The following is a 21,180-nucleotide window of genomic DNA, read 5'->3' on the forward strand; positions in this document are numbered from 1 at the left end:
AAAAAAACCACAAGTTAAAAATAAATTATTTTTTAAAATATTAGAAAATCAAAGGTGTAAAACAAAATATGTGTCATAAATTCTTAGTCTTTTTACATTGTCTTTGGGAAAAGTTTTCGCTAACAGTTTTATCTTGTCTAAAAACTAAATACATCGTTATTTTGATAAAACTACAATTATCTAGAAAAAAAATGAAAGTTGGTTGCTTGAAAGTACTGTTTTATCTTTAGTTCATTTAGCATTTTAATATTTAAATTCGTATTAGTAGATGCAATGATCTAAAGATATGCAGGCCCTCCATCACTTTCCAGGCTCCTATTTTTTTTTTTTTTTTTTTTTTTTTTTTTTTTTAGATACGTTTTGAATATATTGCATTTTTAACATGGCAGTTGTTACCATGACGTGCTTAGTTTTTTTTTTTTTAACTGAGACTAGTCTAAAAGGTTGATCTGCATTCTGATCAGGGCCTCCTTCCCACTCAGTGAGGAACTATGATGTTTGGAGGAGAATGCTCTGTTGTTTGGAAAACGTAACATTGTCAACTTTTCTCGATGTCCTCATCTATGCCAGCTACATTTGCGTAGTGCAAGTCATGCAAAACGAATGATATTGGAGATAACTACATATTGGTTGTGAATAGTTCATGGGCAGTTTATCTTAAGATTGTTTTGCATACAAAGAGTTACTAAATTTATATACCTCTTTTATAATATTTAATAAATTTAATGTATTCCAGAATGTCGCCACTTGGCCTGTGTTGTTAACTTTAGGCTGGTTGAATACAGCCTAAAAGCCATACTGAGATGCAGCACTTAATTCTTTATCGTGTACCTCTGTGCAGTATTGTTTGAATGTTTTATACCATAGGTCTACACAAATTGGTAAATTTTTTGATAACTCATGATAAGCTAGAATCTTAGATGGAGTTACATCATAACCTAACTACACAAACGATTCATCAATCAGTATTAGAGCAGTTTTCCTAGTACTTAACTTAAACTAAATTTTAGTCGCTTGATATGACAACAATTCAGCCATGCGTAGTATTTTCGCCTACACAAATCTATTCAAAGACAAAATCATTTATCTCTGTTCTCACATCGTGATCCGATGTCAAGAAAACTTTAAGCACTAATTTATGCGTTAGGTCAGGGGCCAAATTGTTTCAACTTATTATCCAGCAAATAATCTTATATTCTTAGCTAAGATACTTGATGTTGAAGTCTGCTTGGAGCAGCAGTCCGAACAAGCTTCAGATCTGCGCAACCAGTCATAAAACACTAAAAAGGCCTTAAGGAATCCATTCTGATATGAATAGTAATGTTTCCGTGTATCCTGCGTAATGTCTAACTGAGCAATAAGGTATAATACAAGCATAATAATTCAAATTCTCTTTTTCAATTTTGTTTATTTTTCAATTTTAAGCATACTTGATCCTCTGCAAAATGAAATGTTATAAATATATACATGTATAGAGAACATAGACGTCAACAGTTACATCTAAAGTTTAGTAAATATTGAATAGAAAAAATAAGACAAAAAATATCAAATTGACAATTACGTAAAATGCTGTAGAATTAAAAAAACCCATTAAATATACTGAACAATGCAACTGAAATGATGAAGGGAACAGTTATGTTAAAAGCTGTGTACATTACAATGAAAGATGCTTAAATGAAAAATCAGTTTATATATATGAATAACAAGGCATCTTTAATATGTTAAGTGCCAAAATTGCATTATGCGTGATTGCATAACAACATTGAATATGATACATAAGGTGGTTACAATATGTTATATACAAACCAACATATTCTTACTGAATGTGTTAAGAAATTTAAAAGATACCAAGCTAAGCTTTACACCTATGGGAAGCATAAACATGAACGTACACGCATCGTAAACATTATACCATGGGCACCAAAATATTAATTAGAAACATGCGCATGCATGAGTATATTCTAAAAAAGTGCACAATTTAAGTTCCTATGGCAAAATGTGTGTACACACTAATGTTGTGTTCAACCCAAACTCTACAGGCATGGCACCGTGGACTCAATCTCATTCATTGCCTTAAATCAAGGCTGAAAATGCCATTACATGCTATAGGCATAGTCGTAAAGGAAACTAAATTGCAAAGTCGACGTAGCCGACAAGCTAATTACCAAACATAAAATGAGGGCGATGCGGAAATTACATCTTAAATCCGCACACAAGATCCCGCAGGCATGTGAACTTAATACCGACCTTAAAATTTGGCGTAAAAAATGCTAAAGCATTTACTGATCAACTCGCAAAAAAAAAAAAAAAAAAAAAGTACGTTTGCCATGTTAATAACATGCATTTGAGCCGCAAGCAATATCAAACACTCAAGTGGGCAACTGGCAATGCGTTACGTCTGCCCTAGAAAGCACAACCCAGGCAGTAGGTACTAATCAACGAGCCTCGTGAAGAATTGGAAGCGGGTACGAATAAGGCTGAGGCCTCGAGTGCAAGCCAATTTATGCCTTATTGAATCGTTGCCCGCGCAGGCGCAGGCACCTTAGAGGTCACGTAACACAATAAAGTGATGTTACTAGCCATGGGAAGGGAGGGGGGGGGGGGTCGATGTCTTGAAAATCTGCCCCCTCTACAATGTATTATGGAAAACGTTTATGTATGATTTTATGTCACGCGGTTGTGCTCCAAGGCTTAATTAGACGTACCTAACTTCGAAGATCATAGTGGATTTGGAAATACTTTTACAAGACGATGCGTTTTAAAATTATTTGAGAATTAGGTGTCACATGGTAAAATCCGACTATAACATAATTTATTTTATGTATTTACTTAAAATATTATTTTTCAAAAAATGGAGTCCATCATCGAACTAATTCTTTGACTTCTTCATACACATCACATGAAAATGTATTTGTAACAGAGTTGGAGTATTATATGATTAGATTTTCTAGATCTTCAGACAAACGGCCAGTCCTGTTATTATTATTTTTGCTTTTGTAAAACATAGTTTTCGATTTGTTTCAAAGTAATCTGTACAAAAAAATTAGTCTAACACTTGAGTAGGTTATTACTGTTTTTTTTCAGGTCCAAAATTGTTATGCACTACATGCACGATAAAACTTGTGTTTTGTTAATTAATGAGCTATCGTGGATAAAGGGGGAGAATTTTGTATGTATATTTATTTTTTGTAACTGAGGTAAAGTAAACTGTATTTGAACTCATTGCAATGTAGTGTCACTATGCAATGCAGTCAGTTTCAATTGTGATGCAACTAAGCATACAAACATTAGCATTTCGCTGTGTGTCGGTTAATGACGCCATTGTAAACTTGTTTTCTTGAAGTATGTTTCAGCCACTCGTCGGGCAGCTATAGAAATCTTCTGATGAGTTTCTTATGTTTATTTTGTGACAGATTAGAATTGGTAATTTTTCTTCAACTTCTTGTTATACCGTCATGTTTTTAAAAAAAAAACTTTACAGATTCAATATTTTAGTAACAAAAATAAGATTGTCAAATTAAAATTACAAACATTCTGCCGATTTCATTTATATGTCTTATAAAACCTCTCCACTTTTTATCGAACCCAAACCTTAAATTTTTAAAATCTATTTGCCATTTTAAAATTTATTTGCCATTTTAAAATTAATTTTTATCTATGGTAATTACTGCTTGCTTGTATATTTCTGTTTCAGCAGAGATTCGACTTAGCCATAAATTTTTTGTCTGGAACCACTTTTTCACACTCTTTTCAGTTTCGCCTTTATTTTGGGAGAAATGACTTTTCTCCCCGCAATCTTGAGATGGTTACTTAGTCAGATTCTGTCAGAGTGTGGCTCCACATTGTACTTAAAAATCGTTACAGGTGCGATGGTCCTGTGATCAAGAAATACCCCACATTTTCATTTCGAAGATTTCAAGGTAATCACTTGAGTAATACTTGCTTAGTAGCCTATTTTCCAGCCGTCTGAACAATAAACAATACGGAATATTCTTATATTCACTCTGTTTGAAGCTTGATATTTTTTTTTAAATTTTAGTTTGAACATAACGTAATTACATTTATCTTACGGAATTTTTAGTCACTTACTGTTACACATGAAGTTTACTTGTAGTTTTGACGATATATTCCATGTAATAAACACTTATTTTTGAAACCTAGATATTTGAGACTCTTGTATTGAGAGTTTTCGTCAAATACTTTTAACAGTCCATGTCTGTATGAAGTAGTTGTTGACGATGGTGATCAGGTGGTCAGGTGATGGAACAGATTGAGAGTGTGATGTGCAATGTTCAGCAGTGGGTAGTTCTGTTCTCAGTAGCTTGTAGTCAGGTGTTGAGGACAGTCGACCCCGAAGATACATCCAGCCACATGTAAGTGCAGCTTAATAGCACTGTTTCATGAGTTTACTGATTACGTCTAGTGGTGGTGTCAAAACTGAGAGGTAAACAATCATCAGAATTTAAAGATACCTGCGTGCTTTTTTTGCTATGTTGTATTATGATGATGCAGTTATAGGAAAAGTTTAAAATTGATTAAATAAATGACATCAATAGATAAGTTTTCCAAAGCTGCATGTTAGAATACTGAGCATTCAAGGTATTCAAAATTTTGTAGATATTGAGAATTATTTTTTTACTGTTCCTGTAAATTTCCATCAAAAGTGTTGTAATAATGAGTTAGTAATTATGCAGGCATTTCTGAGGCTGCTTTCGAGAACTTGCGGAGTAACTACTTCTGAATTAATCTTTTTCTACCGTATAACGTTAGTTTGTACACATTTAAATGGTTAATTTTTCTTTGAATTTTTTAACAAGCAATTTTAGTTACAGTGTAAATATTAGTAAATTTTTTTTATTTGTTACATGTTCAAAAACTTATAATTATATTTGTTGAAAGTAATTCAATCCTCATAATAATTAATTGTAGCACCTCTTTTTACCAGCACTTATTTGAGGCACATACTACATATATTCCATGTAGCACTAAAAGTGTCATGTTCAAGATAATTTTCCTCTACAAATATTTTTTACTACATATTGTTTTCTGTATATCAAATAGTATGTGGGGAAAAAATTTGTGTTTGTAAATTTGTATGAAGAGTAATTTATGGCAGTAAAAGGAACTATTTGCCCAGAAAGAGAACATAGTTGGGCACGATGTGTCAGTGATAGTGTTCTGGAACGCAGCCTGGGCGCTAGACGGGCGGGAAGGCCGCAGTTGAGACGCCACCACGAGGCGGTGTCTGCGGCGCGGTGGCCTACAGCCGCGAGGACCTTGTGTTGCAGATATGGTACCCGCCCGTGTGGTACTCTACTTCCTGTCCTTCACGGGCTTCCTGGTCAGCTTCATGATGCGCACCGACATCAACCTGGCCATGGTGGTGATGGTGAAGCTGCCGCCTCCTTCGGCCGCCGCCAACGTGTCCGCGGACTCGCCGCTCTTCTGCTACGACCCCGTCAACAGCTCGGACTCGGCGGCCGGCGAGAACGTCACCGTCCAGGTGACCGACCGACACAGTCACCTAGAGCTGCCCCGATGGTGGCCCGGTAGTTGATCAGCACCAACTACTGTGAGGGTGCAGAGCGCGGCAGTCCCCAGTCAGCCATCGTGACTTTCTCCCTCTGAGGATCCTTGTAACCTCCCTGCCACTGTAGGTCCAGGTGCAGTCCCACCATCTGGAGGGGATACCCCATCAACGTGTCTCCTAGCATGCAGGGTGGGAACCCTGCCATTGCAAGTTCAAACTTGCATGTTCCAAACCAGAAGTTTATGGGATGGCCCTGTGGCACTCCATAGATATTAACCACCCACTGCCAAGCATAAACCTTGCCACCGCGAGTCCAACCTTACGGGTTCCCAGGCCATTGCAAGTTCAAACTTGCATGATCGAAACCAGAAGCATCTCTTTCAGTAAGGTTATGGGATGGCCCTGTGGCACTCCATAGATATTAACCACCCACTGCCAAGCATAAACCTTGCCACCGCGAGTCCAACCTTACGGGTTCCCAGGCCATTGCAAGTTCAAACTTGCATGATCGAAACCAGAAGCATCTCTTTCAGTAAGGTTATGGGATGGCCCTGTGGCACTCCATAGATATTAACCACCCACTGCCAAGCATAAACCTTGCCACCGCGAGTCCAACCTTACGGGTTCCCAGGCCATTGCAAGTTCAAACTTGCATGATCGAAACCAGAAGCATCTCTTTCAGTAAGGCTATGGGATGGCCCTGTGGCACTACATATATATTAACCACCCACTGCCAAGCATAAACCCTGCCACCGCGAGTTCAACCTTACGTGCTGGAAACCAGGCGAACCCCCTGGCGAGGTGCTGCGGGGCTACACTCGCCAGTGATAACCAACTCCAGGCAGCCCACGGCCAGAACCCGAGTGCAGCTATGCTCACGCCAGTTGGGAAGATACCTGCACCTGTCACCGTTGCCGTGAGGCCAGGGTTCAGGCTCAGCCGGGAAGGTCTTCAGCGACCAGAGCGGTAGGAAGTCCACGTTCCAGTCTTACGTTACAGATCTAGTTGGCTGTGTCCTGGTGGAACGAAAGAGGTTGGCTCCTTCCAGTCGCCTTGACTCTGCCTTCACTGCACATGACGTCACCAGTGTGTGTTGGGGATACCCACGGGAAAGGCTGTTTACTGTCGTTTACGTCCCTGCTGTGACCACACAATATAATATGACTTTTAAATGTGAGTTACGTGTAAAACGCATTTCATCCTTAGGCACAGTTTAAACATAATGCTTCATCTCATATCACAGCAACATTATTTTTAAAAAAAAAAAAAACTTAAGATCGACCTTTAAAATTGCTGAAAACGTTAATAATGAATACTTATATCGAATAGTGGAACATTATTTTCAAATATTGCAGTATGAGTTTTGTGTGTCTGGATATCGTGTTGTTGAAAAATTGAAGTCACTTGGCATAAGAATGCCGCAAAATGATAAATGCGAGTTTCTGATACAAAAATTATACTGCTCAGAAATTCCCTATGTGCAAATTTTGTTGTAGATATTCAAATAGTGTAGGATTTGTGTTATAAGCTGGTCTTGAGACAAATGAATACTACATAAAATAAACATTTCTCTTCAATTACTTTTTACATTGTTGCTTTACTATTTTTAATTTAAATTAAGAGAATTCATTAATACAATAAGAATTTGATTATCTCAGATGTGATAAGGTTTATCAGTTGCCGTGCACGTAAAGGTGATACGCCAATGTCATGAGAGTCCTGTGTTCGATCCTTACCCTCGATATGTCTCAACATTTCTGAGCACTGGGTCGGTAAACAAGTTGTTTGAATCGCAGTATAATCATGGAGCTCTCATTGCCCCAAAGGAGTATAACTATATAACTTTCTGTCATATTAATTTGGTCAAACTGCAGTTTCATTCAAACTATTTTCACTTAAATGATTGAGATAATACCTACTATTTGTAGTAGTTGGACATAACTTGAGTTGGTGCCTCACTATCAAAGTTCTAATATCAATTTTGACAACTTGAGTACAGTCATAATATACAAACCACCATACATTATAAAAAAAAGTCAACAAATTAGCATATTTACATTTAAAATCACCAATACTTTACAGTACCACATACTTTGAATTTTGGCCAGTTTGAAAGTTTAATTTATTAATTATTATTAATTTATTACATTTCAAACATAACATGCACTCTGAGCTTCCCACGTAAAATTAAAATATAATACCCTACTTAGCTTGTAAATTTAAAACATTTTCGTCATAATACAATTTATTTTTGTTAAAAATTAAATTTTAACAGATATGATAATGCTGTAGTCGTGCGTAAAACATTTAAAATTAAATATTATGCATAACATATTCTAAATTGATGCATGCCATACATTTTCATCATAGAAGTAATGACGTTTCAGTGACGTCGATATTATAACCTCCCTTGGGGTCAAACCAAACTAAACCAACTTCTGCGCAAGTCTGAAAAAGCTAAAATGCAAACCCTCAAATGCCTCTTGCGTGGTTACTGGAAAAACTAGCACAGCTAATTACACCGTCCGTACTGAAAAGCGCAGGCGAAATTCATTTGATTAAGTAAGCCTATGTCATATTAAATTGGTTTCAACTGAAAAAGAAAACAAATAAATAAAATTAAAGCAAACTATGGATAAGTTATCCTGTACCATTTTTAAATACACAATTTACATTACTTGTGAAACTCTATACCTACCGCGCATGTATTTACCGCAATTGTATATCCAAAAATCAACAAACTTGCTAAAGATACCTTCTCACAGAATTCCATCAATGTCTCAATACGGTGTGCACAAAAAAAATGTACAAAATTATGTTCATACAAAATTACCAATAACCGAAACTACTCGCCGCGACGCGCGGTCGTCGTGTTAGTGACTCTAGTGAAACTACGAAAAAGGTTAGGCATAAGTGATGATTCTTGAAGTACCTCGAAGTATGATGACCAAAGTGATAGTCTTAGCTGGTGCACAGGCTGCTAGCTACTTACTATCTTAACTCCCTTTACACGCAAAACTTTGGCAATAGCTCAGCAGTTCAGGAACGTTTTACAGACTCAAGTTGAGTAGAACGATTCAGCTCCAGACATGATAAGGCAAGTGTCACGTATTAGTTTATTTGCGAGTTCCTGATGAATAAAGTGTGCTCGCAAAAAAAAAAAAAAAAAAAAAACCTCCAAAAATTTATTTAAACCCTTGGTTCACCGATTTTGTTATGTGTTATTTACGTTAACAGCAAATTGTTGAACATAGTTCTCGGCTCCAACTTACGTAAGAATAAGAGTGCACGTAATAAAAGTTAAGAGTAGGTTCTCATGAACAAAATGTGTCACGACAAAAATGTACGTTACCAAAGTTGTGCAGCATACAAAGAACATGGTTCAGGCAGTGTTGGAGGTCACTGAGCGAGGTTACAGTTGCGCTATAGTCGTGCCATGCGTCAGTTGCACCAACCGTCCTTGCACGCTCGTAGCTGTTAGCGATGTTTGGGCTTACTAAATGATTACGAACGAAAGTCTATTTGAGAGCTGCAGCGAATTTTAACGTAAAACCAAAGTCCTAATAAACGCTGCGGTTTCAGTCACTGAAGTATAATTATACAACTATCGCACAGCTATGCAAAAGCTCAGTCATGACCATCCTGTACCATAAGTATGGTATACCAAACATTTAAACATAATTATACAGGCTAAACTAAGTAAATAATACGATAAATTTATAACGAAAGAGTAAGCCTATAATAAGACAGTGGGCGAGAAAGATATTAACAAAATAATGGGAAAACAAGAAAATTTGCAAAAACAAAATAGCATTAGCCACAAAATGAGGGGGGAGGGGACTTAACGCCTCAAGTGTGAGAAGACTTTAAGCAGTCCTCTGAGATAAACATTGGAGCGAACCACTGCATGCAATAATGGGAGAAATTGGACTGCAGTAAGCAATGTAGTAGCTTCACTTTACAAGGATTATGCTGAAAACTCTTTTAAGTTATTCTACGTTTGCCCAATTTAAAAAAAAAATGACTAAATTGTATAGCAAACTTAGCTTCTAATGAACGTAAGGCAAGATGATACATTAGTAAAGTTATATATATTTTTTTAACAATCACTCGAAAGCCCATCAACTTATGTACATATTATAAAAAGATGTGCGGAATTGTTGGCTGCTAAGAACTTCGTTTTCGTTTTGGTAAGAAATAGTTTAATTTTATTAGGTGTTATCGTTAGTTATTGTTGTTAGATTATAGTTTATTAGGTGTTACAATAGGAGATTCCTTTCCCAATATCACACGTTACTTATGTTCTCACTGTCAAGATGTTAAGCCCTTAGAAAACTAAAAATTAAAGTTGCTATCTTAAAATTAAATTCACCAGAATATAATCATAAACAATGAATTCGGTAATGTAATTTTTAAATTTTATCGTTTGTGTGTTTGAATATAGTGTCGTTCACTCTGTTGACTCTTAATATTATTTACTATATCTGAGACAATCAGCTAAAGCAAATCCATAACATAGAAATGATAAATAGTATTTTACGGGGACTGCGTGATTTTATGCATCGTCAAAATCTTTCCATATACGGCATTTTAATAACAATCATAATGTACCGAGCTGATCACTTAAAAATGTGCAATGTTATTAGTCACATCAGTTTTTGAAGTGAAACTTCTTTGCTGAGAGGAATACAATTTTCGAGCGTTACAAAAATTCCGATCGCGTGAGGGGAATAGTTAGGTACGTGGGTGGGAGAACCAGGAGAGGAAGGGAATAGTTAGGTATGTGGTAGGGGAGGTGATTGCAGGGGAGAGGTAGAAATGATGTGGTGCACTTGCGCGCGTGCATCCTGGCTCGCTTGCGTACTTGTACACTTGCGTGCTTGCACACTCGCGTGTTTGCACACTTGCGTGCTTGCGTGCTTTAGCGCTCACATACTTGCAAATATTTGTTTTTGATCTGTGACCTCAGTCAAAGAGAATTCCGTTTCCTATACCTAATAATATAATAAGCAAGAAGTTTCACTTCTGTCGCGCGTGGATTCCACATACAAACTTTTTTATGTTAGGCCCATATATATTACTATGAAAGTTACTAAGCTGAAATACTTCCTTTGGCATAAATAACCTACAGTTAATAATTACATCATACGTCTTAACTTGACGTTTAACCTACATATGACAGCAATAAAATGAACAAGTGTGCGCAGAAGAAAGCGGTAAAGTACATTTTTAAGTGGTGCGCTTTTACGTTCGCCTGCTCTCTCAGAATTTCCCTGTCTTATGCGTGCTATAATTTATTATATATACTAGTTATGTAAAACTAGGTGGTGCGCCTGGGCTTCGATACGGAAGTCTTCAATCAGAACACTGTCGCACTGCTTCTGAGTCAAGAAGGGTGCGAAATATATTTTCTTAGTGCTGCTAGGTGACCTACGATGAATCTATGTTAGCTGTTTAACCTTGCTGTACTATGGTGCACAGATACATCAGTTACTTATTAGGTTTAGTATTTCATTGTTAGCCTACATAACTAGCCCTGGGGTCAGACCTACGACTAATCGAAAGCATACCGAAATACCTTACACTTTGTTGACACAACGCTGTTTTTCAATCAAAAATGCCTTATATTTGTGATAATCTATGTTTTAAATGAAGCTTAGATGTCATACACAAATAATATGAGCCTTCAAGACGTCCCGATTGTACGCTTTCCGGATGCACTGTAATATAGACGACCATTTGGGAGGCGGCGGGTTAAAAAACTAATTTTAAAATTCAACAAAATTCGGAGGATTATTTGGAAACATGGAACAAACTTGATCGTACTGACGACGTCAAGGTGTACATAAGCGATTAAGGAATTTATTTTGACGATGATTCATGTGAATGTTCCCCCGCCCAAACGCACTGAGCGCTGAGCGCTGAGCACTCCGGTCAGGCTGAGGGCGGCGGTGGAGCGATGGGGGCAACCGGCCAGGGGAATTCAGTGTTATTGCACGTCAAATTTCGGCCGAAATCGAGGCCACACTTCTCTCGATGGAAGGAAAAGAGTTAATATATATATATATATATATATATTCAAAACCTAAAAAAGAGCTAATTTCAGATATTAGCAAACATTTCACATTTATTCGCGTTACCATTTTGCGTAGCTGTGATTGCGCTAGGTTCGGAAGTCCTCGTGTGGAGTGTGATTGACAATATGCAGCCTGGCTTGTTCCACTATGCGAGTGCGAACAAGGTGGTAACCGAGCTGCAGCCATGGCGAAGCGGGAAACAGGCGTCCAACGAGCACGATGGAGCGTGGTCTGCTACTGACGAGAGCTTAATAAAGATTGCTAGGGCATCACTGATTGCGCCCTTCCCCGTTACATCCTTCAACCACATTCTCAACCATCACATCCTTCACCCACGCTTTGCACCATCTCAATTTTCGCCTACATAATCCAACGATGTATCCTTTATCCTGTATCCTCCACTGTCATATCCTTTATCCACAACCTGCAAATTAATATTATTTTCCCACATCATGTATTTTCACATCTACATCCAGTACAGTTATCTTGCACTGTCTTGTTTCACACGTTTACTGCATCGTAACATCCTTCATTAACATCATGCATTGTCGTATATTTCTCCCACATCCTGCACTCTCTCATACTTCACCCGTATCATGCATTGTCACATTCTTCATTTACATCCTGCACATTCACATACTTTACAAACATTCTGCACAGTGACATCCTTCTTCCAACCTGCGCATTCACATTCGTCATTCAAGCTGAGCACTGTCAGGTTCTTCACCTGAGCTCTGCAGTTACATCCTGCACATTCACATACTTTACCAACATTCTGCACAGTGACATCCTTCTTCCAACCTGCGCATTCACATTCGTCATTCAAGCTGAGCACTGTCAGGTTCTTCACCTGAGCTCTGCAGTTACATCCTGCACATTCACATACTTTACCAACATTCTGCACAGTGACATCCTTCTTCCAACCTGCGCATTCACATTCGTCATTCAAGCTGAGCACTGTCAGGTTCTTCACCTGAGCTCTGCAGTTACATCCTGCACATTCACATACTTTACCAACATTCTGCACAGTGACATCCTTCTTCCAACCTGCGCATTCACATTCGTCATTCAAGCTGAGCACTGTCAGGTTCTTCACCTGAGCTCTGCAGTTACATCCTGCACATTCACATACTTTACCAACATTCTGCACAGTGACATCCTTCTTCCAACCTGCGCATTCACATTCTTCATTCAAGCTGAGCACTGTCAGGTTCTTCACCTGAGCTCTGCAGTTACATCCTGCACATTCACATACTTTACCAACATTCTGCACAGTGACATCCTTCTTCCAACCTGCGCATTCACATTCGTCATTCAAGCTGAGCACTGTCAGGTTCTTCACCTGAGCTCTGCAGTTACGTCCTGCACATTCACAAACTTAAGACACATGCTGCACTGTCACAACCTTTATAACGGGTTTTCTCGGTTACCGCCTTCATGTGAGCTCTGCACTTTTACAGCCTTCCCTGCTTTGAGGTAAAAACGACACACAATGACATTAAGGTATAAAGAGTTTTTTTATAAACTGGGCTATATTTTAAACCTTTAGTTTATAATATTTAAAGAATCTTTATTTTTCATTTTCAATACGTTAGAAATGACTGCCTTTTTTTGTATTGCATTCATCATTTTGTCAATTTTTTTCCTTCGCTCACTTACTGTGTAGCTCAATACCAGAAAACCCATCTAAATAGCATGGGAAAACATTAAAACCACCCACATCAGCGCTAAATGCGATTCATTTTGAAGATTTTCTCTTAGGCACATCTAATGTTGTTGCACTTATTTTTTCCAGGCTTGTTCAGTTATGAGAAATATTGTATGATGTTAAGTGTTAGGTATTCATTTCACATATTATAAATAAATTATTTTACTGTTTAAATAGAAAAATTCGTGCTTATAAAAGTATTTGGAATTTGTATGAATGTAAAGTTGTTAATATCAGCTACTCAATTACTCAGATTCAGTTCTAATAGAAGTTTTTTTTAATTAGATTTTTATCACTGTAATTTTCCCTAGTCGTTTTACTGCTTTATTTGCCTTGTGATTGAATTACTTCTTACGAATTTATGGCCTGTTTACTTTAAGGATTTGGTTTTTCCTATTGTGGATAACACACAAGCGGTTTCAGGAAACGAAGGATCAAGAATGTCATTAAATATTTGAAAATGTTTATTAATACGAAAATTGATGATGATAAAATTAATTCAAAATTTGGGGGTAATGAGGTCAGATATACGAAAATTCTTAAGGTTGACAGTGATAATTTTAACGTTAATAATTGACTATGTCAAATGCAAAGAAAATTTTGAAAGCTGCACAAAAAAAATATTAAATTATTTGTAACGTGTTAACTTTTTCAAATGAATGTTTTTGCCACTCTCCTCAATAATAATAAAAAAAACTTTTAGTATAAATGTTACACTACCGGGTATTTTGACACGAAGTACTATATGTTAAAATGAACTTAAAACCAGTTGCATTAACATGTGAATAAAGTCATTTTTATCACTAGCAATTAGTCCGTAAGAAACAATGCTAACCACGTGGGAACAGTATATGTACTTAAAGAATTGTATACTCTTCTGTTTTGATGTAAATCTCCAAATGTCCACGAGCATTAATGTGCCACTTTTTTCGTACGATTATTATGATTTTATTATTCAAAATAATGTACTCGCATCTAGAGAGCTTTTGTATCTGACGTTACTAAGTTTGCATAAGAAGTTAATGCAAAGCATGTTTTTCACAAAATAAATAATGGACTGTTTAAATAAAACTGACAATTATACTTAAACTTATACAAACAGTAAACACTGAACATAGTGCCTGTATTAACAGCAATTTTATTGGATAGCGTGGCGTTACTAACTTATATAACACACAGCTCAGACTTAGCCTGAGAACTTATAATTGTGAAAAATGGAGATGGATGTACTGTAATTTAAGTTGATTCTCGCAGAAAATATTGGTTAAAATTACTAAAGACAAATATATTTATGATTGAAAGGTAAGCTATCATTGTAAGCAGAACATTTTTTCGAGTGAAAAAAATATGTAAAAATAACATTGAATTTAAGTACCCAAATTACTTCTCAAAGATTTACAAACAAATACAATACACTGCTGTAACTCCAATACTTTCTGTAAAAATATCTTGGCAACTCGTTAAAAAAAAGTTTTGTCTGAAATTTTTACTGGATAAACTTTACAGAATGAAAAATTGTTTCAGCACATTTTTTTACGCTTGTATCCAGATATTTATAAAAGCCGCACATTGCTTATATTTTGCCACGTTTACTGAACACCTGGTTCATTTTATTATATACAAGCTGACTTATGTGCAAATTTTCTATTGTGATATACACGGAAAGACCACTTGTTTAGTACTAGCCAAAAGTTACATCTTCTTTACACTTCATTTAACTATATTCAGTAGGCATAGTGGAGTTTCCAAAAAAATTAGTTGTCTGTAAAGTGGTTTACGGACGATAGTTAAACGTGACAACGTCATAACAAAACATTGATGAAATGATTGAATACTTTTATGAATAAAATTGAATCATTTTTATTGAATTATCACTATTTTGTATGGATATAAAGGAGGATTGAAATGAAATCTACAATTTAATTGATAAATTAAATTTACTTTTATTTGCACTCACTAATCTAAATATGTTTATTACTTTAACGAAGAGATTATTTTAACTATAACTTTTATACATGTTTGCTATTAAACTTCTTCAATTCTGTGTTATTCTGTTAAGGATAGGACGATGATAGGAAAAGTAGGAAACGCATGGGAGTGTTTCAAGTTTAATGTGCCTCGAAAAAGTCAAATCGATGGTGGTTCCAATCGAGTGCAAGAGAGATATTTGCGCCACGGACTCTGCAGCAATGCTAGGAGGAACGGGTTAGCAAAAAGCAATGAAAATGTTACATTGAAATGCATGAAAACTAAATTACGCCACGGACTCGGTCGCAATGCTAGGAGGTTCAGGTTAGCAAAGAGCAATATAAAATGAGCGTAACGGGACACAGCGAAACGGGATAATGTGCGTAACGGGACACTTTTTCGTGCGTGCAGCCGGCATTCATCGATTTATTAGACGTCACGTCAAAATCTGTTTCACAGAAACCACCCTTACTAGGAGCGCTGAAATCTGTTTTTGTAGTATTTATTGATTATATCCGGTATTGAGTTTATCAGCATTAAACTAGAGTTCGAAAGATAGTCCAATTTTTTATACCGGGTCTATTTAATCACAAATATTGACTTGAGTCACTTGTTTCACTAACTTAGTCCAAGTTCTGTCAAAAAGGAAAAGTAAAGTAATAACGCTACCGTTTTCACGTGTCACTGGAGTCTTGACTCAGCAGGAACTCACTCTCTAGTTGTCACTGTTCTTGAAAACTCTGTCGCCACTGTTCACTTGCGCCGCGTCACAAACGCCACTTGGGATGTTATCCTCCTCGGCCGCGAAGCGAACAGCGCCTCGCAGGCCTCGCTGACTGACACGCTGATTGGCTTACACAGCCAGCGGGATCCACAGAACAAGTAGGGAGATATAGAAGTGCGACTCTTACAGTGGAAACTGAAACCATGTTTCACGCGACATGTTTCGCTATCTGTTTGGCGGGCTCATAAGGGCAATAAAAAAACAAATTAAACACAGAGTGAGGGGAAAAAAACAATAGTTTAGGTTTCTGATTTAAAGTGATAAAAAGTATTTAAATACTAATTTAACTCTTATGAGGGTACTGATTGCTACGTTGTTAATATCACACGGGTGTTTTTTACTTGTATGGGAAAATTAAGAATGATGAATGATGAGGCATCTACTGCGTGGCAACAATGTTAATAGGCAAAAGGAAATAATCTTCTAGCACCTGCGGCATTGTCAACACACACTTCGTACGTGTACTGTATGTTGTATCTAACCCACTCCAACGCATTTGATTCTAAATTGGACTTTTAGTAAGGATCCCTAATGTTATTGATAATATAATATAGCCTATAGCCTTCCTCGATAAATGTACTATCCAACACTGAAAGAATTTTTCAAATCGGACCAGTGGTTCCTGAGATTAGCGCGTTCAAACAAACTCTTCAGCTTTATAATATTAGTATAGATTATGTGCAACAGTAAATATATGATAACATGCTGACATGCTATTTTACAGATACAGGTATTTGGAATAAAAGTAAATGAGAACTGGAACTATGTTTATATATAAAATATTTTGTAAAAACTTCTTATTAATTGTTATAACATTAAAATAAATACAAGTGTGCAGTAGACAAGGTTTATAACGTGAGCCGATAAACAAGGCTCGTGTGCTTGCAGGATGAAGGGGAGTTCGACTGGGACACGACCATCCAGTCTGCCATCCTGGGCTCCTTCTACTGGTGCTACATCCTCTCCCAGGTGGTGGGGGGCGTGCTGACCCAGCACTTCGGCACCAAGACAGTGTTCGGAGGGTCGCAGCTCATCACCGCCATGTGCTCCCTGCTCATTCCTGCGGCCGCCTCCGTTCACTTCTCCGTCATCATCGTGCTGCGCAGCATCCAGGGCATCGCCTCGGTAACTACTCGGTCGCAGTCGCCACCAACTCTCCAACTCTCCAACTCTCCAACTCTCCAACTCTCCAACTCTCCAACTCTCCAACTCTCCAACTCTCCAACTCTCCAACTCTCCAACTCTCCAACTCTCCAACTCTCCAACTCTCCAACTCTCCAACTCTCCAACTCTCCAACTCTCCAACTCTCCAACTCTCCAACTCTCCAACTCTCCAACTCTCCAACTCTCCAACTCTCCAACTCTCCAACTCTCCAACTCTCCAACTCTCCAACTCTCCATCTCTCCATCTCTCCATCTCTCCATCTCTCCATCTCTCCATCTCTCCATCTCTCCATCTCTCCATCTCTCCATCTCTCCATCTCTCCATCTCTCCATCTCTCCATCTCTCCATCTCTCCATCTCTCCATCTCTCCATCTCTCCATCTCTCCATAGCCCAATGCCTTCCTCCACCATCGTCATGATGCTGTGCAGCATCCAGGGCATCGCCTCGGTAACTACTCGGTCGCAGTCACCTCCATCTCTCCATAGCCCAATGCCTTCCTCCATCATTGGCACGATGCTGTGTACCTTCAGAGAAGTGCCTTAGTGGCACTCAGGTGTACATCTTCCTGCGCGGCATTAGAGGCATCGCTCAGGTCTCTGGACCTTGTGAACTCTTTCGCTCTGGTCTACTACCACCTATCCTGCAGCGATGATGATGGCTCATCCCTGGTCCAAATGAGCACTATGGCAGTAGCTTCCTGGCAGTGGGCAACCACCACTCGGACACCTAGTGCGCTGTAGTTTGGGTAACGTTTCGGTAATTGGTGGCCTTATCTTTCACTCTTGATATCTTGATAAGCAATATCTCGGTAGCTTCCTGTTACTGGTCAACAACTCTCCGTCGTCATCATGCTGATTTGCAGTTAAGGCACTGTCTTGGTAATTATGGGTTGTAACTTTGTTCCTAATGAGCACTATTGCAGTAGTTTCCTGGCACTAGGCTACTATATTTTACCACCTAGTGTACTTTAACTTGCCAACCTAAAAAATGTAAGAGGTTTTATATATATATATATATATTTTTTTACTTTATAATGGTTTAAATTACACACACATAGTCCCGTCCCCCCCCCCCTTTTTTCCTTCATATATAAGTTTTATGGTTCTAACTTTAGAACACTGATTTTAAACGTGTGTAAATTGTGTTAGTTTAAAGGGTTGGTAGGTATGGCAGGTATAAGTTATGAATTTTAATATGTACATTAATTTATTTCAGTTGTGTTTTGGCTTTTGTTTTTGTACATAATGACTGTTTTAAGTTGTGAAAGCTGTCCTTGTAGTTGTCTGACCGACCCACTAGATGGAATTTAACATTAATTCGTCATTATGCTGTTTTGAGATCGCTCGTGGCATAAATTTTTTTTTTATCGGGGTAATGCAATAGTGCTTGCATCCAAAAAAATTTTCGAAGATGTTTATAAAGATATTTTTAACTATGGTCACAATTGATAATAGTTTTATAACCATAGTAATGATTTTTATTATTCTGCAAATGTTTAAATAGAATCTTATAACAAAGTTCTCAAATATATAATTTGTTGTTAATATTTTTAATGTATTATGTTATCCTATAAGCTTGTTAAATGTATTCATCAAACCAATACTAAAATTGCCTTTATTAAATGTTTGTACGAACATATGCATATTTTAAAGTTTTTGTAACAAATTTCTTTTTTGAAGGAAGTAATTAATCTTTAATACCTGTACATAATATTAAATGTTTTTTTGAAAATTAATTACTTTATTTAGCTAATATAATTGTATTAAAATATAAATCAATTTACTACTTTGAAATTTAAAACATCAGTTATTTTAACTTTTTGTTTGCATGAAGTAAAATATATATTTTTTAGCAACTCAGTATCTCACTTAGTTGATGTTATTTAGTTCCCAGTCATGCAAGATTACGTCCTCTGAAAAAGAATAGACATAGTTAAAATAAACGTCGGGAGAGGGCATCTGGCTGCGTGACCGTGAGGATGTGTTGTGTCTGTGGCAGGGACTGACCTGGCCAGCCATGTACGCGATTGTGGGCCACTGGATCCCGGCCATCGAGCGTAGCCGCTTCATGTCGTCGTTCCAAGGCAAGTGCAGGCGCAAGTGCACAAGTGCAAGTGTGCAAGTGCACAAGTGCAGGTGCAAGTGCACAAGTGCAAGTGCACAAGTGCACAAGTGCAGGTGCACAAGTGCAAGTGCACAAGTGCAGGTGCAAGTGCACAAGTGCAGGTGCAAGTGCACAAGTGCAGGTGCAAGTGCACAAGTGCAAGTGCAAGTATCCTCCGGAGCGAGCCCCAGGCTCACGGCTCTCCTGACTCGTGCGCGCAGGGTTCAGCTTCGGCATCGGCCTCACGTACCCGCTGTGCGGCTTCATCATCGCGCACTTCGGCTGGCGCGTGGTGTTCTACACCACGGGCTCCATCGGCATGGTGTGGTGCGTGCTGTGGTGGCTGCTGGCCTTCGACACGCCCTCCAAGCACCCGCGCATCGCCGACACGGAGCTGCGCTACATCCAGACCAACGTGGGCAACACTGTCGTAGGTCCCAAGGTATTGTTTACGATATGCCATGGCACACACACCGAACACAGAACATCTGTAAATGTTTACAGATTTCAAAATTGTCATAGAGTATATCTAATTCATCTGGAAAAAAAATAGATGTTTTACCAATGCACAAGTGAATTTGTAACGGGACAGTTAAACCCTGCTGCTTGGGACCCGACCACAGTTTTAAGTTTCTTGTGTGTTGTCCGCTCAATGAACTGGAAATTGGACCCCAGGCGTCGGCACTGGCTCAGGGCGACGATGATAGCCCTCGAGACATGCTGTCAAAGGTGTTTCAGAACACCCTATTTAATATTTAAAACTGGGATTTTATCATCAGTTTTTGATCAAACGAAAAGTCTTCCATTAGATTGCTTTGGATCTGCTGTAAAAACGTTAATTAAAAAGTTAAATAATGGAATTTCAAAATATTTCTTGAACATTTAGCTAACAGTTTGGCCCAAACCTGATCACAATTTCAAACACTGTATAAAGGCCAGTTAAAATATATTTCAATTATTGGGATGAATGATAAGGTGTGAAGGAGAAGAGAATACCATAAAAAATTCTACACTACTGCATTTTATTAAAAATCAAGTTGATTCTAATAATAAGATTTTACTTTTGCATATTTGTTTGAAATTTTTTTTTTAAACAACAAATAATAGCATATATGTCCTAATTGACAAATTTAACAATTCATAGCATCAACTAAATGGTTTTAATTAAGTTTTTTTTATCACTTTTATATCTTCGAACTGTTTGCTTGCAATTTAAAATAATTCTGTAGTTTGAACATTTTATCTAAACAATTTCAAGTAAATTTTTATTTCAAAATTTTTTTGAGTTTTTAGATTTGAAAGTTTTGTCATAGTTATCTGTAGGTAAACCTATGTTAGTGATAAAAGTAAAGGTTATACTATTTTCATTGCAATACACATTCCTAATCACAACTGAAATGGCCATTAAGATATTTATATTTTTTAGTGCTTTAAATCTTAATGTCCGACCGGTTTCTTTGTGAAGGTTTATAGCTGGTTATCCAAGGCTCTCATGTTCAATTACTGGCCAGGTTGGGAATTTTGCACTTGTGGAAAAATTCCCTTCCCAGTTCCAGGACTGTGCATTGTATTGTGTCTGCTCCTGCAGACTGCGGAAAGCAGCGTCTCACTCCATGGTGATGGCTTGGGTCCTAACCAACCTCTGGGTTAAACAACCCATAGCTTTACAGACGGCGCACCAACACCAGTGCAGAGCTAGACAGTGTTCAGTGGGCTGCTGGAAGTGTTGTTGTGAACACTTGCTGTGTAGTGTACGTGTGACTAACAGAGATGGTGCTCCCTCCTGTCCCCTGCCCCCCTGCCCCTCCCGCATGTACTCGTTGTTTGCTTGTTATGTTCTGTTC

At 37.8% G+C, this 21,180-nt stretch overlaps 1 protein-coding gene across 4 annotated transcripts in view; it reads left to right on the forward strand.

Moving 5' to 3' along the window:
- LOC134542683 (vesicular glutamate transporter 2) overlaps positions 1 to 21,180 on the forward strand; it is a 130,617-nt gene that overhangs the window by 78,695 nt on the left and 30,742 nt on the right. For 3 of the 4 annotated variants that reach the window (XM_063387134.1, XM_063387135.1, XM_063387133.1), the window contains exons 3-7: positions 3,865 to 3,920; positions 5,289 to 5,503; positions 16,956 to 17,192; positions 19,232 to 19,316; positions 19,558 to 19,778. In XM_063387134.1, the coding sequence (XP_063243204.1) occupies positions 3,865 to 3,920; positions 5,289 to 5,503; positions 16,956 to 17,192; positions 19,232 to 19,316; positions 19,558 to 19,778 (814 nt within the window). The remainder of the gene's footprint in view (positions 1 to 3,864; positions 3,921 to 5,288; positions 5,504 to 16,955; positions 17,193 to 19,231; positions 19,317 to 19,557; positions 19,779 to 21,180) is intronic. The other variant, XM_063387136.1, reaches the window with a different exon arrangement.

Source organism: Bacillus rossius, assembly GCF_032445375.1.
Source record: "Bacillus rossius redtenbacheri isolate Brsri chromosome 9 unlocalized genomic scaffold, Brsri_v3 Brsri_v3_scf9_1, whole genome shotgun sequence".
Taxonomy (NCBI): Eukaryota; Metazoa; Arthropoda; class Insecta; order Phasmatodea; family Bacillidae; genus Bacillus; species Bacillus rossius.